This window comes from Alligator sinensis, unplaced genomic scaffold, assembly GCF_000455745.1.
Source record: "Alligator sinensis unplaced genomic scaffold, ASM45574v1 scaffold781_1, whole genome shotgun sequence".
Classification (NCBI taxonomy): domain Eukaryota; kingdom Metazoa; phylum Chordata; order Crocodylia; family Alligatoridae; genus Alligator; species Alligator sinensis.
In genome coordinates, this window is record NW_005841845.1 from 4085083 (window position 1) to 4107949 (window position 22867).

General features: G+C 46.7%; 1 protein-coding gene across 1 annotated transcript in view; it reads left to right on the top strand.

Annotated features, from left to right (window-relative positions):
• The window catches only part of EIF2B3 (eukaryotic translation initiation factor 2B subunit gamma), a 114508-nt gene that overhangs the window by 33326 nt on the left and 58315 nt on the right, over positions 1-22867 (top strand). Inside the window, exon 4 of the mRNA XM_006015791.3 lies at positions 2550-2661. Coding sequence (XP_006015853.1) covers positions 2550-2661 — 112 coding nt within the window. The remainder of the gene's footprint in view (positions 1-2549; positions 2662-22867) is intronic.

Consider the following 22867-nt stretch of genomic DNA (forward strand, 5'->3'; position numbering starts at 1 on the left):
TGCATCTTTCACCAAGGCATTTTTCTCCAATGCCAATTACATTTGTCTAAAAAGTTTGGCCAAGAAGTCCTTCCCCTCCCTACCAGAACTGCTTGGAATTTACTTTCAATTTTTATGCTCAGAAAGTGTTTAAAGGTAGATCACATCAAAATCCTAAGGTCATTTTTTTTTATTGAGACAAAAGGCTTTCAAGCTGCCTTTATCCAACATAAAGGTGAAAAATGGGGCGCAAGGCCCTTTTTTTCCTTTGTAGGTCATCTCGCTGTTCTCAGTGGTGGCAGATGACAGGGCAAGGAGCAATGGGCTCAAGTTGCAGCAAGGGAGGTTTACACTGGATATTAGGAAACAAATTCTCTTGAGGAGGGTGGTGAAGCAGTGGAACAGGCTCCCCAGAGAGGCGGTGCAGTCTCCATCCTTGGAGGTGTTTCAGACCCAGGTAGACAAAGCCCTGGCTGGGATGATGTAGTTGGGGCTGGTCCTGCTTTGAGAGGAGCTTGGACTAGATGCGACTCCTGAGCTCCCTTCAACCCTCACTCTCTATGATTCTGAGTGACCATCCTTGTAGAGTCCCCATTTCTTCTCCTGCTTCTCCCACAGCCACTAATTAAGCTTGTTACCTGCCGGTCCTGTCCCTCTGAGCCACTTAGTGCCCATGCGTTTTGAAGCAGGTCTCTTACATTTCAGTTGAGTGATATGGTTTGCTGTGTCTCCATTAAAATATAGCCATATTTCTCACCTGTGCATGGAATCGGGGCATCTGCAGGGAGTAACGCATACTTTTCTAACAGGGCCATACCAGCTTTTTCTGTCCTCATAGATGAGAGAAAAATGTGGCTGCAATCATGGCACTTTCCTGGTTTAGAGGTGCTTTTTGATGTAGGCAGGATCTTTTCTGTACAGATAGAATCTGTTGCAACTTAAACATAAATAAGATCGACGGCAACCAAACCTGACTCGAACTGAGAGGCATCGATTCATTGAGGAACCTGCCACTCTTCTGTATTGAAGCGCAGCGGAGGACTGAGACAAGTTAGGTGATGATTTCTCTCTGCTTGGAACGAACGCAGTCCTTGGGTTCTGCCTTCCTTAATACCTCGGGCGAGCAGCATTGCTGCTCCCACAAACTTTTTTCTCAATACCAGTGAGCTGCGGGTTAGCTTGATCCTGACTGCTTCATTTTTCACATTGTTACACGGCGAGGCCTATGTTTATGCTCCTTAGCTGTATAACTAATTTGACAGGGGGAATTTCTGGGGAGAGCTAGCTTGATCACTAGGATCAAAGGCAGCCCACAGGGAAGCTTTCAACAGCTGTGGGGCTTTCACCTTCTTTAGATGGTGGCTGTTGACACGGCAGCCACCGAGAAGCAAACACGAAGAAAGCAAAGCGGGGAGAATGGGGGTTAAAAATGCAGTTGGCTGAAAGAAGAAGAAAGACATTATTGCTCACAGAGCATTTTCTTTTTTTGTCTAGGGTTGGGATGGGGTTGAGGGAAGGTAAGTATCTGGCCAAAAATAATATTATTTTACATGAAGGAAAACATAAGCCCCCCCTTTGCCATTGCAGGGTTAGTATAATGGAGCAGCTTGCAGATGCTGTCACAATTGTGTTGCATCTCAAATTCATTGGAAAGTGAATTCAGCTTTCAGTAAACTGACTTTCCCCCAGCTCTCCTGAGCTTTATGCTCTAAAGACTTGGCTTGGTCCCTCTTCCCGGAGATTTGTCTGAACAAATCATTTCCATTGCTTTATTCAGCGGTCCCAGACCATTAAAAAGAAAGAACTCTAGGCCCAGCAGGTCAAAGTCACCGTTGGTGTGTCACTGATTTCAGTAGCACTGCTGACAACGAGCATGATTTAAGTGTCCTGTTGGTCGGGTACCTTTTGAAAGAGAGGGCTTGTTTAAATACCTGTCCTAGGGGCACTGAAGCTTCAGGTGTGTATGTGCATGTGTATGTCAGATGTTTTTATTACTGATGGTATTTACCAGGACGTATTTTTATCATCAGATACACTTATCGTCAGTAATACAAAAAATGGAATACTAGCTGCAGAATGGTTGTGTCTTGCCTGGAATCATAATCCTCTCCACACCACCTAATTGTGATGAGAGAAAAGGAGAGTGATTTACAGGGCGGAAAAGCAGCTGGAATTCTAAGAACTTGTAATTACCGTGGGTTTTTCTTTATGTAAATTCAAGTAAAGAAAGAGAGGGAAGGGGAAAAATAAAGCTCAGCTGAGATCAAAATGGAGCACTGCGTGCTGGGACTAGCTGTCTCTGCAGTTGGCATCTTCCTGGCAAAGATGGAGGGGGTGCTGGGACCATGTGCAGGAACCTCATGACCTGCATGTTTCTACCCCCCAGATTGAGGAGGGAAAGCAAATGTCTGTTGCAAGCTCTTGCATGTAGGTTATTTGGCTTCACGGGCTAATCTCTGCTGGTACCCAAGTATTTCATATGTTAGGGCTAATGTGATGGTCCACCTCGTCTTCCTGGACTGCACTAAGGCATGCTTGTAAAATGGTTGTGTTTGATTTTTCCACCCCAGTGGAGCAGCGGGACTTCATTGGCTTGGACGACACAGGAAAGAGACTGCTCTTCATGGCCAATGAAGCTGACCTGGATGAAGAACTCATTATTAAGAGATCCATCCTTCAGAAGTAAGCCCCAGGTGGACGTTTGCCTTGGAGTGGGGAGGAACAAATGTGGGCTGGGGTGGTAGTGGATGGAAAATGCCCTGTGGTAAAGAAGGGCGGGGGGAAAGGACCGGCTCACAGTCAAGCTGGAGGACTCCAGAGAGTGGCAGCGAGAGCACGGGCTATTGTTCTGTGAGAAGCGTTCATTCTTTTTGCTTTGCAACCAGTTGGTGTCCGTGTTTGACAAGAGCCGATTATCATGAGAAAGAGCAGGCAGAGGGAAGGATGCAGTGAAAGCATTGTCTGTTCTTCAAGAAAAGCCAATATAGTTAAATTCAGAGAGAGTTCAAGTTCACATGTCTGCGGTCCGTTCACACAAACGAGATGCTCCTCTCATTTGTCTGGCCGTGAATGGACTTCAAGGGGACCCACACTATAATTTCCAAATGCTCCCGTTCACATAGAGCATGAATCCGTGACTGCCTCTGCAGCCAAAGCGATTCATTGGAGAACCCATTTTGGATTTGTGATTAGACTCTGTGTAGGCGGCACATAGGTAAGTTCTTTGAATCATTGACCTTCCCAAAACATACTATTCACATCACTTCATAAGAGTCCTGTTGGGACGTTTGCTGCCGTGCAATATTATATGGCCCTGGGAAACCTATACTACCCGTGGGTGTCTCATCGGAGACCTCAGTGGAGTCTTCAAAGTCCAGGCATGCAGCCCAGGGTGCTTCTAGCTGATCTTAGATGCTGGTCCTCATGAGAAACACCTTTGCAGCAGCTAGCTGATATTTTGCAGCATTCTAAAAATACTTTTAGGTGAGTTGAAAAACGTCACTTGTGCAATCTTTCTGCTGATCCACCTTGAATCGTGTTGTTATGAACTGATGAATGGGTGCGAGCTAAGTGCCCCCACCTGTGCGTCATCTGCCCTTCAGCTCATGTAGCATTGTGCATGGTTCAGGACGGTAGGATGTGGGTTGCCTTCCTGCTTTTGCCACAAAATCTATATGGCCGTGACCTGTAACCTCATGATCATCGTGACGCCCACAGAATTGTTGTGGCTTACGCCACGTTGATGTGCTTGCTGATGAAATTGTACCACGGGACTGCGATTGTTACAAACAAGCCACGGCGTTCTCTGCTGTACTCGGAGAATGTTGCAGCTTGTTGTTTTTCTCGCTGCATTTACGAGTGGCCAAAATCATTACGGCTGTGACGCATGTGATTTTTGTTGACCTCTGGTTTTACAGGTTTGTCTCACTCCCGTTATCTCACTTAACCTATCTTTTAGAAGGAGGATTAATCAGTCTTCATCCTCCGGGACATCTGTTCAACCCCATTGTCTTCAGGAGATCTTCTCACGTGCAGCTGTTTAGAATTTAGCAAATGATAGCATTGATGGTGCAGAATCTGCAGCGCTCTTTGTCTTAGCTGTGCAGATGGTTAAGGGCATAAAAAGCTTCACAGCCATGCTTCTCAACTTTGTTAGACTCCAGTCCCCTCTCAGAAAATGCCAGCTTAGTTTTCACTGTTTTTTTGGCTACAGAAAAATCCTAGAGCAGTTCTTCTTTTGCAAAGGACTCAGAAAGCCCACAGCAGGGCAGGCTGTTTAACACTCTGGATTCTTATTGGAAATCTCTGAGTTTATCAGGGTACCGCAGCACCCTGGTTAAGAATCACTGCTGTAAGGATTTATGACTGCAGCTACGAGACGTAAAAATGCACAGGCAAGGTTGTGCTGAATAAAGAGTTTGTTTGTGTCTAACTATATTCCCGAGAACCACCAGGCCATAGTTTTATACCTTGTCCAGTGGATCGCCTGGTATTTCAGAGCACAGCAAAGAAGCGTGGGCTTGGTTCTGACTTGGACTTACTGAATCTCACCGCACCCCTCTATCATCAGCACTTACTCAGAGTTGTCACCCATGCTTCACCTGTCCCCGAGCTCCTATCCTGGGGGCATGTTAAGGGATACGGTGTGTTGTAGATGCAAGGCCTTTCCCTTAAAGAATTCCCCACTTGTGCAGGTCCATAGGGGTAGCAATCAGGAGCTCTGGGAGAGGAAAAAATGCTGGCAGCCCCTCACGTCGTAACCACCGTGCTGTCTAGACCTGCTGTGAGCCAGCCTGAGCAAGGGAGGAGTTTCTCATGCAGAAACAAGAATGCAAAAGTAAATCAAGAGAAGGCGACAAGCCCAATCCTGCTGTCTTTCACAGGTCACACAAAAGGCCCATAGCAATCTCTTCCTGGTCTCTGGTTGTTTTTCCGTTCCCGAAGCAATGGCTCATTGGCCTCGCACAGGATTTCTAGTGCCCGTGCTAGAAATTCCTTTAGTAAGAAGAATGGATTTTTCTTCTTTGAACGCTCGCGTGGGAGTGTTATACCCAAAGCCTTCAGAGAGGCCTTTTGCAATCCAGGGTTTGTGCCTGAGCTCCGTTGAGCTGTTCTTTCCTCGGGACGGAGGACCGAGCGCAAATCTTCTTTCACACTGTTGAACCAAGCAAATGACCAGGACCTTTGGTGACCCCGTGGTTCAAACAGCAGCAGTCTAGACCAAGTATGGAAACTGTTCAAAGGAACGTTTTTTCCCCTTCCCTCTCGCAGGATGGGAGTCCTGTTGACAAAACACCGGGCGCTGTAGAACACTAATTTAAAACAACTCCCCAAACCCCCGGGAGAACTTTTTTCCTGACCTTCCCTGCCTTGTTCCTATCACTGGATTTCACACTTTTCACTTCCCTGCTGTAAAAGAGCAGCTGGAAGGGATGAGGGGGAAGCTCACAGTCCCCTGAGTACCTGCTGAGTATTAAACATTCATTTGCTCCCCCTCGGAGCGGTTTAGCACCAACTGAGCTATTGCAGAAGGGGATATTCTGGTTTGAGAGGAAGTCAAGGTTTATAGAGGGACTTGCTTCCCTCCCGGGCACTCCAGACTCTGCCTCTTCACCTGCCAGAGCATCAAGCTACCACTGTGACGGAGCATTTTGTGCCCCCATGTTTAAGAGTCCCTTTCCCAGGCAGAGTCAAATATCTGTGTTCAAAGGTATTTGCCTCTGCATAAAAGAACATCAGAACAGGGTGCGTAGGCAGCTGTGCCACCGGTGCGAGTGAGAGCAGTGCTGTTAGGGAAGGAGGCATCATGTTGGGATACCAGAAGCATTGGGTAAGCTGGTCTTGGCATTCATTGTGGGAAATGGCTGAGACGTGGGACCCAGGAGCTAAAGCAATGCAGCAGGGAGTCCGGCAGCATCCTTTGGAGAGGGGAAACACAAGTGGCATGCCCACCCCGGAGGCCCGGTGTCATCAGTAACATCCCCGACCCGGGGCCGGGCGGACCGGGAGGCCGAGAGAGTAATGAGAATTCCAGAGCCTGTTTTTTTTCCTTAGAAAGAGGGAGCTGAAGTATTCGTTTTCAGAGAGCAATTGCCACAGACAGGGAACTGTTCGCTTCACCTTGGATATTTATGGCCAGGCCAAGCCAGACAGTAAAAGACACCTGTTGGAGCAGGTCTGCATTCGGAGCATTTCCTTTTAAGATGCTGCGGGCTGCTGAAGGGCGAGTCGTCCCTAATAAACCATCAGGCTTCGTGGGTGTTCCAGCCGCGGGATCGCAGGTGCAGGCTTCTCCTGGAGGTTATGCCAATAAATCACCCTGACAATCGCAGCTACTCATTACCTCATCTGTTGCAGACAGAAAGGAATACCTCATCTATAAATAGCCAGAGCAGGCATGGGAATAACCTGGAAATAGCAGCTCAGATTTGTTTTTAAGATTGTTTAATACAAGGAGGGGGAGAAAAGGAGGGCCTCTTTTTCTTCCCTTCCCCCTCTCACCGTGACAGTAAAGAATTAAGGCCGCACTGTTGTTTTAAGGCTAAGCTAATAGGCAAAAGTCACCATCATGGCAGCTGGGTAACGGGAGCTCAGGAAAAGCTTGTGGACACTTGATTTCTTTTTTCACTGCCGTAAGATATTGGCTTTTTTGTGTTCGCGGCTTATTTTAAGTAAGTGCATTGCATAGACTTGCTGCAGCTCAGTGCGGCTGCTGCACTGCACAGCTCTGCCCCGCTCAGAAATTTCCATCTGAAATTCTTCCTGACTGCTAGGACCACGGACTTCCTCACCCTTTGTCCTAAAATGCAACACCTTGAAAAAGGGCAGAGGCGAAACACGCAGGTGCAATGATTCTGTTTACCTAAAAACATTTCAAGTCGGTTTGCTCCCCCGTGTCGGTAAAATTGGGACCTTTCGGTATTGAAACTTTCTTTGCAAATAGCAGTCAGATTTTTTTTTTTTAATGGAGATGTTTGGGAAGCCCTTGCGGAGCGACGGGTAAGGTTGTGGTTCTGCTTAAGGAAAATGTCAGGGATGGAGGGGTCTCAACTTGTCTTTTCCAGTGACCCCACGCCTGTTCAGTTTACAAGCAAAAAGCTGATTTTGTAGCCGGGGTCTGAAAGTCAAGCTGGGGCCTTTTTGGCTCAGGCATCCCTGGAAATCACAATTTTGTGATTGGCTTTAGCTAATGGTCCCACTGCTCATGTGCAAGTTCCTTGCTCTCGCTCCCGGAGTAGTATTGGCTCTGTGCTACGAACAGGAATTTAAAAAGTAGTAACACTTACTTTAGCCAGGAACACAAGCAGCTTCATCCTGAATTAAGCCAGGGAGCAAAGTCTATTGAAGAAGAAGGTGTGATTTTTACACACTGACTTTTCAGACCGTAACCACGCTTTTAAAAACCTTGGCATGGCTTTAATCATATTTCTTTACAAAAGAACATCTTGCCGAATATTTCAGCAGCAAAATATTGGCGGGTTTGCTGCTGCCTGAGCTGTGAGGAGGGAGCAGACATTCTCAAGGTGCCCTTTGTAGCTCTCGCTTGCGTGTTTAGAAGTTTCTCAGTTCATTAAGTGCAATAGCCATGAAGTAAAACAGTCTTTTTTTTTCAACAAGTCTGCCTTTCTTTATTATACGTTTAAACTTTGCTCAACTTATTTTGCTCTTTCCTGAAATACATTGGGGATGGATAGTCTCCACTCTTTTGATGGGTTTTTTTTTTTATCGTTCTTAAAATAGATGCTAGAGCCAAATAAAAATAATGGGGAAAATGTAGCTTTCCTCCTCCGTGCTGTGTTTCTAATTTGCATTTGTGCAAATACCTGAATGTATTCCAGAAGCAATCGACTAAATGTCAAGCTCCAAGTTGTGGAAAATACACTGATATTTGTGATTGATATTATTTCCTATGGATGGTAGCATGTTCCTGCTGCCATGTTGTATTTCACTCTGGCAGGGATGGCTTGACGAGAACATGCTGACATGTCCAAGTTTTTTGTCCCTGGAAAAAAGGGCATGCCTCTTCTTGGCAGCTCTATTGCTAACAGATCAAAATAGCGGTCTGGGATTTCAGAATCTGGAAGTATTTGTAAGATCATCTCTTGAATGCAGCTGAAGAAAAGCCTGCTGGCAATGGCTTTATTATAAGATTGCTACCAGCATCACAGAAAGTGCGAGGCCAAAAATGAGGAGAGAGGGGTTTAGGGTCTGGTTTCTAATTGTTACTGAATTTGCGGCAAGTCGACTGTCATTAGTCATTTGTCCCTGTGCTGGATTAGGCTGGGGGGTCTAGGCCTGATGCTGTCTTACCCTTCAGAATTTGCAGGAAAGGAAGAGCCGATTGTATTGCTCGCACATCTTCCCCGCGTGCACTTAGTGCTGGCGTGACTTCCCCCTTTCGACCTTGCGCACGCTGATTCCTGGCACTACCCTGCCTGAGGTCTGGTAAATATTCCACTTGTATTAAAGAACAATTTTGCCATCTTGTTATATTCACCAGCGTCTGGCATGCTGAGCAGCAGAACAAGTTTGTGCGTTACATGAAGTCAGTGGGAGCTGTGCCCGTGTTAGCTGGTGGTTTTCCTAATCTCTTAGCCCTGATCAGCCTTCCTGTTCCTTCAAACGTTTGGAGAAAATGCACATAACTCTTCATTTTTTTTAATTTGAGCTGCTCTTGTTGAGGCACCAGTCATGTTTGCTGTGGCACGCTGAAACGTTCGCCTGAAATCTCGGAAGATTGCATTAGCACACCCTCTTCCTAAAGGAAAGGCCCATAAAGTCCTGATTGTGCTGCTGGGATGGCAGAGCGAGGAGAGTGGAAGGTCAGAGGAGTTATCCAGGCCTGTTTGAGTGCCGTCAGGTCTCCCCTACCACATGGTGGACATGTGTTACTCATCAGTGGAGTATGGAGCTCCATGACGCAGAGCCGGGAGGAATGCAGAGTTAGTTAACACCCCCGGTTGGGAATTTAGCAGGCAGTGTGGGATGCAGGGGAGAAAAGAAATTACCTAAAGCAAAGCAAGGGTGAAGTGAAACATGTGGCTCTTCCTCTATAAAAGCTGGAAAGGTCTTATTCTGCTCAATAGTACCGGTAGCCAAGGCAGAGCTCACTTTCGTGGTTCTGTTACTTCTATTTTTAAAATTCATGGAGGTCATGCCTAGCAGAAGACTTCTCAGTAGGCTGGAGAGAGATCCCCGGGGGCGGTTTTTGCACTATTCAGCTATTTCACACTAAGAAACCTGACCTTAAAAAGCGCTTCCTTAAACATAGTCACTCTTGCAAATGGGCTGTAAGCTCACAGCGATAAATGAAAGTGATCTCATCTCGGTTAAACTTAACTGCGCTCGGCATTGATTGACCAAACTGTAGCTGCATAATCTTTTAAATACCAATTTGTTGCACTTCCGTCAAGGCAGCTGGAGCAGGAGGTCAGGAATGACTCTGTCTTAGCAGTCTTACAGTGCCGAATGCCACAAAAGCCAATAATAGCAAGGGTCAGAGGATGCAATTAGCCTGTGTAAAGTTAACTGAGCGCCTGAGCTCCTTGTTGAGTTCGCATTCTCGGCTGACAGCAGAGAGAGATCTTTCTAAAGCATTCCCACTTGTTCCAAGCTATGTGCGCAATTCCCTGCCGGATAGCCCTTGTGTGGTTCTCCCAGAACAGCGTTGTTTTGGCAGTTTCTGGAATTACACAGGAAATGGAGAGTACAGCAGGCGAAGGGGAAATCTGCTAAGACTTGCTTCCCAGGCGGTCTAGTGGGGCAAGTAAATAGCAGAGATCTCCGCAGAAGGATGGCACATCATCTGTGGTTCTGCCAGCCCAGAAAATTCCCCGTCCGTTTTCTCTGGCTTCAGATGCTGCTGCTTTCTCCTGCATTGTAATGCCACTGTTCTTTTAGCCTGGGATCATTACCTGGCTGCTCCTTTTCGTGGGGGTAAAACTACATCTTATACAGTCCAAGAGATCTTTTTCAGGTGATTTTAGGCTTTCCTTCCCCAGCAGCTGAATCTGAAATACCGTTGTATTGTTTGCTTGTCCTCTTAGACTCCTGGCACACATTCGTTTAATGACACGATGGATCTGCTCCCCAATTCCAGCAATCCCACCTTCTGTCGTGCCACATGTGTATGGCAAGATGTGCTGTTTTGGGTCTGGGATCATCATTTCCACTTGTCCTTGTAGGAGGAGTCTGAAATGATGATCCTGGGCTCCCCCTGCACCAGCAAGTTGAAAGCTGGGTGCCTAATGAACCCCACTGTGGTCCCAGGGCCTGGACTGACAACCAGCTGATTGTTGGTCTCAGCCCTGGGACTGCAATGGTGCCAGTTCAAGCCACTGGTGGGGTTAGCTGATTGTTGGTCTCAACCCTAGGGCCACACCAGAGTCTCCAGCCAGCTCCCAGGGCCCTGCGCATCCGGAAATCAGAAAAGCTCCTGTACACCCCAGCTGCACACACCATTTCTTAACGTCTTGGGATGCTGGGGCCTTGGGATCTGGTAGAGGTTCCCCAGTCCCAGGGGTCCTCTGTGTTGGGGATGTCAGAAAACAACATGTGCAGCCCAGCTGTGCCCCTGGGTTTTAAAGGTCCTGGTCCACAGGGACCCTGAGATCAAGGAACCTCAGGGTCCCTACGACCAGGATGTGTCAAGTGCTTTGCTCCGCAGCTCTCTTGAGAGCCGCAGGCAAGGCAATCAGCCTCCCAGCTTGCAGGCTTCCCATGTCCCAGCACCCTGCACCATACAGCATGGAGGGAGCTGTCAGCCAAGCCCCATCTTGCAGCTGGCGTTGGACTGCATGGTAGGGACCCTGCCACACATTCAGTTGAAGGCACAATGGAAACCAGCCACAAAAATGTTACCCGCATTTTGTGGAATGACTTTGTGGCTGGTTTCCTGAGTTGTCATGCCGTTAATTGCTTGAACACATGGCCCAGGTACTATTGAAGATGGGATTAACTGGTTAATCCAGTTTTAAGTGTAACGTCTGCCAGGGGCCTTGATTTCAGCCAGAAAATGCTGGAATTAGACCTGGATCATCTTAGTGGCTGTGCAAAGCACAGTAGTGTCTGCTTTTCTGCATTTTAAATACAACATTACGTATACATTTCCAAGCCGTTAGGAGTTCCCAACTGCTTTTCCCCTGGTCTCCACCATGAATATCTGCATTAGTTCTTGCTAAGGTATTAATACAACATTCAGAGAACTGATTATGTTTGGCTTTTATCAAATGAACTATAGCGCCGTTGAAAATCTGAAATTCCAACTTTCTGGCTTTGAGTCCTAGCCAGGTAGAACAGGAATAACACAGCTACGGCCAGCAGCACCATAAATTTCAACTGGAGTATGAGAAAAAAATGCTGATTTCTGTTTGTACGGTTATTGAAGATATTTATGCAGGGTAGGTCTTTCAGCAAGTGTGATTATTTTCAGAGAGGCCCTGTTTTCGTTCTTGCATTCGAGTGTGTTAGGGGTGTGTGTTGAGAGAGGCACCTGAGGAGCGGTGAGCAGACAGAATGGATAAAGGCCCCGGGAACGAGGCGCCTCCAGCTTTCTCCTCTGTCCGTCCGGCCATCTTTGCTGCTAAGAGCCCTTGAGAAAAATTGTTCCTCAGGTAGATCTCCTTCCTGGATGCCTGCTTCGGTATTTGAGTGCACGCCACTTTCCCAGGCCAAGCAGCTTTTGAAGATTTAAGCTTTTTAAAGAGGAAAGTATGTGAGCGCATATGTAGCAGCACCAGACAGTATTGAAAGAATAATGGACTCTTCCCACATCCAGCTCCATTCTTCTTATCTTCACGGCCAGACTTCTGGAGCCGCTATTGTGTGACTTGATTTTATTTCCCTACTTCGGCTTTGTTTTTCCTCCCCTCTCCTTCCTAAACATGAAATCCCTTTTGAGATATTGATTTATAGAATTTAGATTCCTTTGTAGGTCAGAACAGTTACCAGCAAAGGCCAACGGCATCCATTCGGGAAAGGGCTGGTCTGTCTCTGTGAACCGGATGACTGCTTTCTGGTGTGTTTTTGATCTTTCCATTTCAGAAATTAATGTGTATCCGGGGTGTGAGGAATACATCGCTCCCATTTGCTTTTCAGCTATTAAAACGTAAGCCACGATAATACAATGGTGGAGTAGTTTTAAAAATTGCAATTCTCTGTAGAGGCAGAGACATGATTTAGAGCCTGGCTGTCACGTCAGATATTGGTTAGCTGGAAAGGAGGAAGCAGGACACACAACATGTAAACTCTTCTGCAAGCTTAGAGCTCTAGCATGGGGGAGAACTGAGCCGTAGTGCCCGGAAATGCAACTGGTTTTTCCTTCCAAGAAAATAAATCTCCTTATCCTGGGTCCCTGCTAACCTCGGGTGCTGAGTTTGGCCCAGTCTTTCCTAGCTGGGAACACCCACTTCACAATACTTTTTTCTTCCTTCTGTGGAGATCTAGAGAAGCGCTTGCCTGTTTGCTGCAGCCGTCCCTGGTGTGAAAACTTGTCTTCTTTTCTGTTCAGAAGGGAAAGATTTCTTTCCCTTGGCTTCATCAGTAAGGGATCCGATGCCTGAAAGGGCCAACATTGCCGTGTGGAGTGGTGGTCCATCCGTGGGGCCAGCGTTAGCAGGGCAGCCTTGTGGTTAGGACGTGGACCTCTGAGTGAGGTCTGGCTTTTCCCTCTTCCTGCCTTGTCACCTTGGAAAGTATTGCTTCGCCTGGACCTGCTTCACTTCACTATCTTTAAAATGGATGTAATCCTTGTCTACCTTCCCAGCAAGTTGTGATGCATCTCATTGGTGTTTAGACAGACCCCTTGGATGTACAATGCTGTAAACAGCTCGTATGAAGGATTCTGCCAATTTTGCTCCTTTTCAAAGTCAAAATAGTATCTGGTAAAACGTAAACTCCAGGACGCAGCTGCTGTAACGTTTCACTATGCAGGATCCATTACAGACCATATTTAAACCCAGATTTTCAGCCTCATTTCTTCTGCTTTTCTGAGTGCGTCTCAGATCCCTTAATAGCATTTCAATGTATTATTGTAGAGTTTATTATATACTGTAATCTTCCACGCTACTTGTAATTACGCCAGCATATGTCATTTCCTCTCTAATTACCCCTGGAGTCTTCAAGTGTTCGCGATGAAACATCGGGTGAATGAAAAATACAATTAAAATCCCATTGGTTTTTCCCAGCGCTTGTTAATCCTGCTCTTTGTTTTACAGCTCTCGACTGCAGCGTGGTTGGCCCCATAGCAGGTTTTTTAAGTGGACTGTCTCTTTTCATTATACCCGTGTGCAGTTTTACATGGGGCCTCCACTCACAGCCAGGGCAAAAAGGCGGTATTTTTCCCACTCTGACTTGCCTCCTCTTACAGTAGAAAATGGGTTATCTGGCGAGAAGCCTGTTTCAAGGTTTGAATCTTTTAAACACCGTTTTCTTTTAAAATGAGGTTATAAAACCATTCCAAGAATTCCCCTGTAAATAATCTGCTTTAAATTCTCCTTTTGGCTTTCTGATTTGGTCTGCCATAGGAATTTCTTGCGCGTCCTAGTAATCAATATTTCGTGCCTGAAGAGAAACAGTCAGAGTTTTGTGAGCGATGGATTGTATAAATAAAACAAAAGGTGATATTAGTGGCTGGCTAAATAATGACCTCCTATGATGTCAAAATCCTAACGAATGTATAAGATACACATCAGAAGTCAAGAATGCTGGAAGTGGAAGAAATGCCAAGTGCTGGGGTGGAGCATCGTTGAGCAGCGTCAGGGGAGGGAGGCCGCGGCGATTGCAGTTCTTCTGTTCCTATATTGGAAAGCCTGAAGGAACCGATACCTCAAGTCTGACCTTTTGCATATCACAAGCTGCTGCAAGGTCAGACCTTGAATGCATCTTAAGAAGGCATCAAGCCTTGGCTTCAGGACTGCAGGTGATGGAGAACCCACAGCGTAGTTTGGCAAGGCATTTGACTGATTGTAAACTCTCAGTTAAAGATGTCCTCCTTCATACTGCATGTTTCTAGCTTTGAAAGTGTATCCCTTTCTGACTAGGCCAGAGTCCTGTGGTATGAGCCGTCTTCTTACTGTATAGATACCTGCACATGCGATCAAATCCCCTTTAAACTTTTCTTCAACTGGCTTAATGCATTGAGCTCCTGAAGGCTCATTCTGAAGTGTGCTTTCTGGTCCTTATGACCAAATCAGGCCGAACTCGATTTCCTTCTTTGACAAAGCGACTACTTAGGTGGATGAAGGGCATGCTATGGATATAATGCATCTGGACTTCAGCAAGGCTTTTGCAAGGTCCCACATGACCTTTTCATAAACACATTGAGGAAATGTGGGCTGGACAAAATTAGTGTAAGCTGGATAGACAACTGGTTCACTAGTCACAAGCAAAGGGTAATTATTAACAGGTCCATGTCAGCATGGCAGGAAGTTTGGAGTGGAGTCCCACAGGGGATCTGTCTTACCTTGCAGTTAGAGAGACCTGCTCCATGGCCAACCAACTTCCTTCTACCCCGTGCTGTATTAATTAATCATTCGGATGCTGGCATAGAGCAGATCTGCAGGTGACATGAAACTGGGAAGGATTGTGAACTCGTTGGAGGACAGGGCGCAATTTAGAAGGTTCTCGACAGATTGGAAAACTGGGCTGGGGCTAACAGGATGAAGTTCCATACTAGCAAATGCAAGGTGCCACACCTCAGAATAATTGACAATACACATACAAGGCGGGTAACACGTGGCTGCATGGCAGCTCTATGGAGAAGGATCTGGGGGTGTTGATAGGTCACAGACTCAATATGATGCAGCTGCAGAAAAGGCGAATGAAGTTTTGGGGTGCATCAGTAGAAGCATTAGATGCAAGACACAGAAGGTGATAGCGTCCCTTTACTCAGCACTGGTTAGGCCTCATCTAGAGTATTGCTTGTATTTTTGAGCTCCACATTTTAAAAAGGAGTTGGAGAAGTTAGTGGGGGTCCAGAAGTGGATGACAAAAATGATAAAGGGTTTGAAAGGCATACAAGGAGAGGCTGAAGGAGCTGGGCATGTTCAGCTTGCAGAAAAGGCACTTACGAGGGGCATGCGAACAGTCTTCAAATACTTGAAGAGTTGCCATGAAGAAGCGAGAAAGCATCTTTTCTCTCTGGCTGCAGAGAGGATGTGGAGCAATGACTTGAAGTTGCAGCAAAGTAAATTTAGATCAAATATCTGGAAAACCCTTTTCACTGTTAGAGCAGTGAGACAGTGGAATAGATACCTAGGGAAGTTGTCGACTCTCTGTCCCTGGAGGTGTCCGAGGTGACTTTGATAAGCATTGGTCAGGGATGATCTAGGAGCCGCCACGCTTTTGTTCTGCTATGGGGATTCTCCATGTTTTGGGGCTTTCCTGGTTGCCATGTGGGGCCAGGAAGGAAGTTTTCCCCCTCCTGATTCTACACTTGTCATGGGAGTTTTTTTCACCTTCCTCAGAAACATTGGCATTGGTTGCAGATTCGCAGGGTGCCAGCTTTGTCACTAATCATGTCTACTTTCCCCCCCATAAAAGATCCGTTCCCAGGTTTTAATCCAGGAGGATACTCTCATCTTCCTTATCATAGTTATTCTAAGACCCCTATCACGATAGCACCTGAGCGGTGTGTGGGCAGCAGTCGGCATCGTGCAGGGCATTGGATAATAGGCACTCAGTGCCTCGTCATATTAAGTCCCGCACGTGCAGAAACATATCCATTGGAATCAGTGTATATGACAGGCACCCAAGTACAGGATATTTAAAGCCGGGACCCTTCAGAAATTTAATTTGTTCGAAGAATGGCATGACACCTGTTTCCAGTCTGGTTTGGGCCTCTGAACTGTCTTCATCCTTCTCCTTTCCTGCATAGGAAGATGCATTTTATCTTACCCCTTGTTCCTATCACATGCCATTCTTTTCCCCACTGCTTTGTTAAGAAATCTGAGTCAGCACCTTGGATTTCCCTCTGGGAAGGACATTGAAGCTTGCCGACTGCAGCTTACTGCCAGGAATTATTCAAACGCAGAAGAGAAAATATACACCAGTCACTTTATTTGGACTGCGGCAATGGGTCAGCCACGTGCATGGAGCTCAGGGATGGTTCCAATGCATTGCGGTGAAGGACGGCAGGCAGAGCCTAGAGAAAGCTTTGGGCTTGTCACAATTGTTTGATCTATGCCTGCTGCCAGCCAGGCAAGTGGGAATGAATGAATCGGATAAAGACACAACTGTCTAAAGGGGTAGAAGGAAGTCATGTGGCCCTGGAGCAGTTCTCTGTGACTGTGAGGTAAGCTGTGTCCTCCACAAGTAGATCACACATTATGATCTATTAACACCAAACGCCTTCAACCAGTGGCGCTCAACCTGTCTAGCCCCATGGGCCAAATGAATGGCATGGGGCTGATCTGTGAGCTGGATCCAGCACAGGATCGGTCTACAGGTGTCATCTGGGCACAGAATGACCCTGCAGATCCACCCATGTGTTAGTATGATCTAGTGCAAAGGGCCACATCATTCAGCCCACAGGGCAGCAGGGGAGCCAGAATTAATGCTGCCACCACTCTCTTACTGCCAAATTCCCAGACACACGGGGAGACCCATGGGCCAGATGTGGCTTGCAGGCCAGAGAACGAGCACTGCTGCATTAGACTGCTTATTGCAAAATGTCATGGCACTACGTAGTGTGGGGGTGCGAGCAACGTGGAGGACAGCCAGGTAACGAAACTTGTATAAGAGACCACACTTACTGGTTAGCCTCCTGCCTTCAAAGTACAAGGAATCCAAGTATCACCTATCAGAATTAGCAAAGTGCCACGCTACCTTTATTAGGTGGTTCTCTCTGGGCACGCTTACACATTCATTAATGCGCTTTACACACTGCAAATTTAGTTTAGTACTTCCTTAATGAAGTACTACCTGAATGCGCAGTAATTAGAGTTACTGGGCGGTAGCGTCAGTGCGTTGTTCATTAGTGATGCTTACTGCCTGTTAGCTTAATAACACTATGCAGTAGGCTGTTAGCACGGTCTGTGCTGTGACGTGCTGCTGCGCAGTGTTATTGGGCTAAGGTGCAGTAAGCGCTTTGTGTAGACGCGCCCTCTGGTAGGCAGCAGGCTTCTGTCAGCGGGTTGAGAGGTTGGCCAAGGCAAGTGATATAGTAATTAATAATCAAATTGAGCCCAACTCTTACTAAGCAATGTGGGGTTCAGCTCTTACTTGAACATTCAATATTTATGTGCTAGGCATTGATTTCACCAATTAGGTTTAGCCTCGATTTCAGAGGATCCCTTATTAACACAGGTAGTTGAACGCCAAATGTGATATTCTTTTACACGGGCTGGCACTTCTGGAGTCATTTGAAAAGGGCAGGGCATTATCTTTGCCAGAAGTGGAACTGCTGCGCCGTAGGGTTTAGACTTCCAGAAATTCCTTCATGACTTGAATTTGTATTTGTATTTTTGGCCGGTTTGCAAGACTATATGAATCTGATTGATCCGGTCACCTTTTTAATTGAAAGCATGTATAGTCTGAGTAGACATAAATTGAATATTATTTGTTTGTATAGGAAATCTTATGGGACCGTGTTTTAGAATTCTCTTCTGCACCTGGGCATCTTTAGAGTAGATCAGCAATAGTCACCCTTAAGTCTCCATTTTGTATAAAGATATGTCAGAGGGCTTAGTGCAAACAAAAGGGGCTGTGTAGGCTAATTAAATCAATCCCTCCATAGAAACTCTGCAGTTTCTGGAGTTGTTCTTGTAAATCTCAGATATAAACAAACCCCTAATTATTTTTGCATCATTTCCCTTTGCCTCATGAACGTGACGCTGGGCCTTTGAGAGTCATACCTGTGTGCCCTTATTTTTATTGCAGAATATTTGTGTGGCTGAGTTTTTATTGAAATGTTACTCAGGGCTTCATTAAAGGTGAGCAGGGCTACCGTAGAGCGATGACGCACGTCTTTCATGGTCACTGTGCAAGTTGTTCAGTTTTGGGCAATGTCTGGGAACCAGTCCGTGCATTTGAGCACTGCATTGTTGGGAATTGGTTGGAGTTTTACTGTGTCTCTCGGCTCTGCCTCCTGCCTATGGAGACAACAGATACTACCTTACCTCCCTTGCAGGTTGAGAAGAGCAGGCTTCAAGGCCTCCGTTAAAGCTGGAGCTGGCTTTAGTCTGTTCTGTTTATTTGTATCACCCCGTCATTGGGACATATGCCCATCGAGTTCAGACTCAGGACAAAAGATTGCCTCCACGTGAATTTTACAAATCGAATGTGCCCTTGAGTGGGCTAAAACGTGCCATTGCAACTTGGAAATCAAACTACAGTGCCCGCATGAATTTGGAGCCCTCAACAAGAGCTTCAGCTTCCTTGGTGGAAATGCTTGGACCCTGCTGCTGAAATAAAATGGCAAAGCTCCCATTAACTCTGAGGATGCAGGATCAGAACCACTGGGTTGTCAGGAGTCGGCATGCTACTAGCTGTTACGGTTTCCTTGCTCCTTTTGTTTGGTGGGTGCTGGATCCTAGCCCCTCCTGTTAAATATCACGCTGCTCAGAAGCAACTGTTGTAGACTCAAGGGTTGTGTTTTATTTTTACTATCCCTCATACAGTCTAGAAAGCCAGCAGAGGTCTTTATGGCTTCAGATTGCTTCTAATACATTATTTTCTTTACAAGCTAAGGGCAGGACTGGACATGAAACACATTATTGTACTTGCGCTTTGTACTTGTGTACTTGTTGACTGTTTTATAAGCCAGTAACGTAGTAGCCACAGGCTAGGAAGCTTGCCCAGAAATCTGGCATATTTAATTAGTGCTAGTAAACAAGCAGAGTTTCAAATTTAATTCTTCCTCCTTTAATTCCTATAAACCTCAAGCTATTTAGAAACCTACTGCTGACACCGGTCTCATTCCTGCAGATGGAGAATACCGAGGGAGGCCTTAACCACAGCCGGGAACGGGCCCCGTCTCTTTCAGGCAAGAAAGGAAATGGGAGTTGTTTTGTTTTAATAACATTGGAGATTGTCAAGGACGTTGTCCATGATAATCTGCAGGTCAGCAGCCAGAGGGCTTCTTTTCATTTGATTTGATTTTTCGTTAGGCTAAACGGTTCAAGATGAGAGGATTCTCCAATGAGGCCTTTAGCCTTATGATGGGGAAAGGATCTGATTTGTTGCGGCTCCGCTCCTTGCACAGAGGTTTTTTATTAAGATCAGTTTACAGAGGCATCTGAATTAAGCAAATGGCCAGCACATTTCCTCCATCCATTAATATTTAAATTGGTGCCACAGTTGGGCACAGTAAACAGTAAAGGCTTTTTTTAGTTCATGTTTGTCTTTTTGCGTGTTGCTCCCATCCCATGGCCTGCGATACTTTGACCTAAGGGGTGTGTACACATGTACTCACTTTTTGACAGTTCAGCTGGTTTAACTTTTTTTAAGTCAACTTTACTGTCAGAGCGTACACATGCACGTAGAGGAGAGTCAACTTACATGCAGCACAAGATAATACGTCCCTAGGGTGTATTATCTTGAGTTGTGTAAGTTAAGTTGACTTAGCTCACAAGACGCCTGCCACCATGTCAAGGAGCCATCTGTGTGCACGCTCCAACGTGGCTTAACTTAAGTTGACTAAGTTAAGTCACCTTATTTTAAGTCTTAGTGCATACATGCTTAGTATGTGAATATACACTCATGTTGAAGAGGATGTTGTGTGTCACTGCAGTGTAGTCCCTAGGAACTGCTTTAGGTCTGGATTAGTAAAACCATTCTCACCTCTTTCAGCGTGACAGCCACAGTACGTCTCCAGACCAGCAGTCTGCACCAACACACCCACCAGAGAACCATAAAACCCTCGTTAGCTTCAGCCAGATCCCAGGCTCAGTTATTGCAACCACATGAAACAAAGTCATTGTATCAATATTTAAATTCTGAAACGGCATTGACCAATGCGGTGTTGACTTTCAAGCATTTGCTTTTCCTTTGAAAAGTTGTTTCTTTAAACAGGCAAGACTCTCCCTTGTGTTTGTTCCGGTTCCCCCAGCCAGCCTGCTGCAGCTCGCGAGCTCACACCCCACGTGCTGGGATGCAAAGGACAGGGTTTTGTTTGCGTGGTTTCCCTTTCTGCCGTAGTCGTGCAGAGGAGGGGAGTTACCCCGCTGCTGAGAACGCCGGCTCAGTCCATGAGGTTAGCCACAATTCCTGCTCCAGTTAGCCCCTCTCCACTACGGCGTTTTAACTGCCATCTGGTCGCTTTGCAAAAAGAGCAGTTACCATGTCCCAACCGTGGGCAGTGGCACAGGCACTAATAGGTGGGTGAAAGACGGTTTAAAAATCTCCCCTGTTCTCAGCATGCAGCATGCATGGCACACTTCCATTCATTTGGGGTTTAAGGAGTTAGGTCTCCAAGTCATAACACCCTCCAGAAGCATTTTAGGTGTCAGCTTGGTTTCTTCCTAGGGAGTAATCTGATTTGGTGACTTCTGTTAAAGCCATTAAAGGACCTGGACATTTTAAATAACGAGTAATCTCTCCTAACCAGAAGTAAGCCGATGTGGTTCTAACTACTGTCATTACTTGTTTAAAAAATGTCATTTGGCTTTAGGGTGGACACTTTACTCTTTTTGTGGTATAGATTTTCCTGGGCCTTTTTAAAGATTTTTTGCTGACACTTATATTCATGACATCATGGTATTTCTGCCTTGGAAAACATCTGCTCGCACCCTGTCTCTGCTAGGGCGTGAGGCAGCCTACAGCCATGGCAGGAGATGAGAGGGGACTGAATACAGGGTTGGGCAGATGGGACTGGGGCCAGCTGGCCCGGCCGCAGGAGCAGGGGAAGTGGGCAACTTTAGCCTGCTGCTGACACCCTACGTTGCAAGGTGTGCACTCATTGTCACTTTGTCCTTCTTGCTGCCAATCGCATGCTCAGCTGGGACCAGCCCACTCTTTTTCTCAGTACACAGCTCCTTTCTGGGGCCAGTCTGGCTCTGCTGTTGCTTCAAACGTCAGCTTTTGCAGGCTGTAGGTTTTCGTTACCCGCTAACCACTATTCAAATCCATATAACCTCCGAGACTGCAAGCACCGTATGAATCCGACTGGCAGAGGCTCTGATCGCTGAGTTATGCTGTTCTAAGCACTGTTTTGTTTGCCTTTGAGTCTAGGCCAGTGACATAAGGAAGCTGTGGCAGCCTTGCTGTGTTTAAGCTATATAGTGCCGGCGACCTACAGCTTTGACCCAGTATTCGGTTTCATTGTTTCCCATGCAGTTACTGTAATTATTTGATTTAACAAAATATATCATGTGTCTACCGCTCAGCCCTTGGGGAGCAGGCATAGGAGGGATCAGCAGGAGCTCCTGTTCCTCGGTAGCTTTTCTGCGATTCTCTGACTCCTGTTGCTTGCTTAGAGCTTGTTCCCTTCCACGCTGTCATCTTCCTCAGCCTGCTGATTTCACGGAGTAATTCTGCACCAGCGCACAGTCCCACCGGAGCCCACGTGATTGGAGGCGAAGCCACGGAGGCTCCAGGGTGCAGATCTTCAGCTGTTATTCCTGCCTTAGCCACATAGAAACTCCATCCCAGGCTCTAAGAGCTGCCTTCAGAGTTTAGCCCAGTGTAAGAAGAACAGGTTTGGAGACTGGCTCTCATCCAAACTGGCTAAGCCAGCTTCAGCTTGCTTTAGACCTGAATCTATTTTAATTTGCAGCCAGCAGCTGTGTTGTATGGGATGGTGCCTGGAGTGTATGGGAGAGCAGCATCTTCCACGGGAGTCTGGTGCTTTGAAGGTTGGGAGCATGTGGCCAACCGGAGCAGAAACTTGTAGGTGTAAGGCCTGGTTCCTCCTCCTGTGCAGTATATGGAGTGAATAACTCCTGGAGCTCGTGTCTAAATATTGTCTGTCCCTCTTCCCTCCTTCTCTTCCTTTGCAGCTTCCCACATCTGGACACACATAAAGCCTCTTCCCTTTCAGTCATTTTGAACAGGTCGGACTCGATGATCTAATACGTCCCTTCCGACCCTAACATCTATGAAATCAATGGAGTGATTCTCAGCCAGTGTGTCGCAGCACCCTGGGGTGTCTCGAGATCCTTTCAGAGTTGTTGTGAGGTGCCATGCAATGTTAGCATCACGAGGTGTGCAAACAAGGTTCATGAGAGGAACTCAGGTTTCCAACAGGACTCCTGAGTATCAAAACCGTTCGGTCCTGTTGTGGGCTTGCTGAGTTCTTTGCAGCAGCAGCATTTAGTATGCAGCTGTGGTATTTTTCTGTAGTCAAAAAAACAAGTGAATGCTTAAGAGCCGATGTTTTCCAAGGGGGGCCATGCATCTGACAAGTATGGTGCTGTATTAAGTTCTCAGTTCACTATCACTTCCTCTCAGCCACTCATGCTCTCCCTTTAGCTTTTCCAATTCAGTTTGCTCTGCAGACATAGTCAGCACAGTTGCATCCTAATGCAAAATATCCCAGGAAGAGCAAGTCTTTGCACTCCCTGCCCTGCAGACTCCATCTCTTGCCCCCCTCCTCAGGAGGTAAGCATGGGATAAGAGGAGCTCTGGATCCCTTTTGTTGCCCCCAAGCCAGTGTCCTTGAGGGGGGACTTTAGAGGCAAGCGTATGGCCATGTGCACTTCACCCATTTCCAGCCCTACACCCCGTCCATACTGGAGTGGGGGCTGGAAATGGGTGAGGTGTTGCAGGGGTTCAGTTATCAGAATGGATACGCAGATCTGTCCAGCTGTGGGTTGCGCGTGGCCCCCAGGCTCCGGGTCCAGACACTGCCCCAGCTGCTGCCCATGTCCCTCCACTGCCTGCCCCCATATTGCTGAGTGTCTGTTTTCCCTTAGGCCAGTGCTCAGATCAGTGCTAGAAGACGGCACAGCTG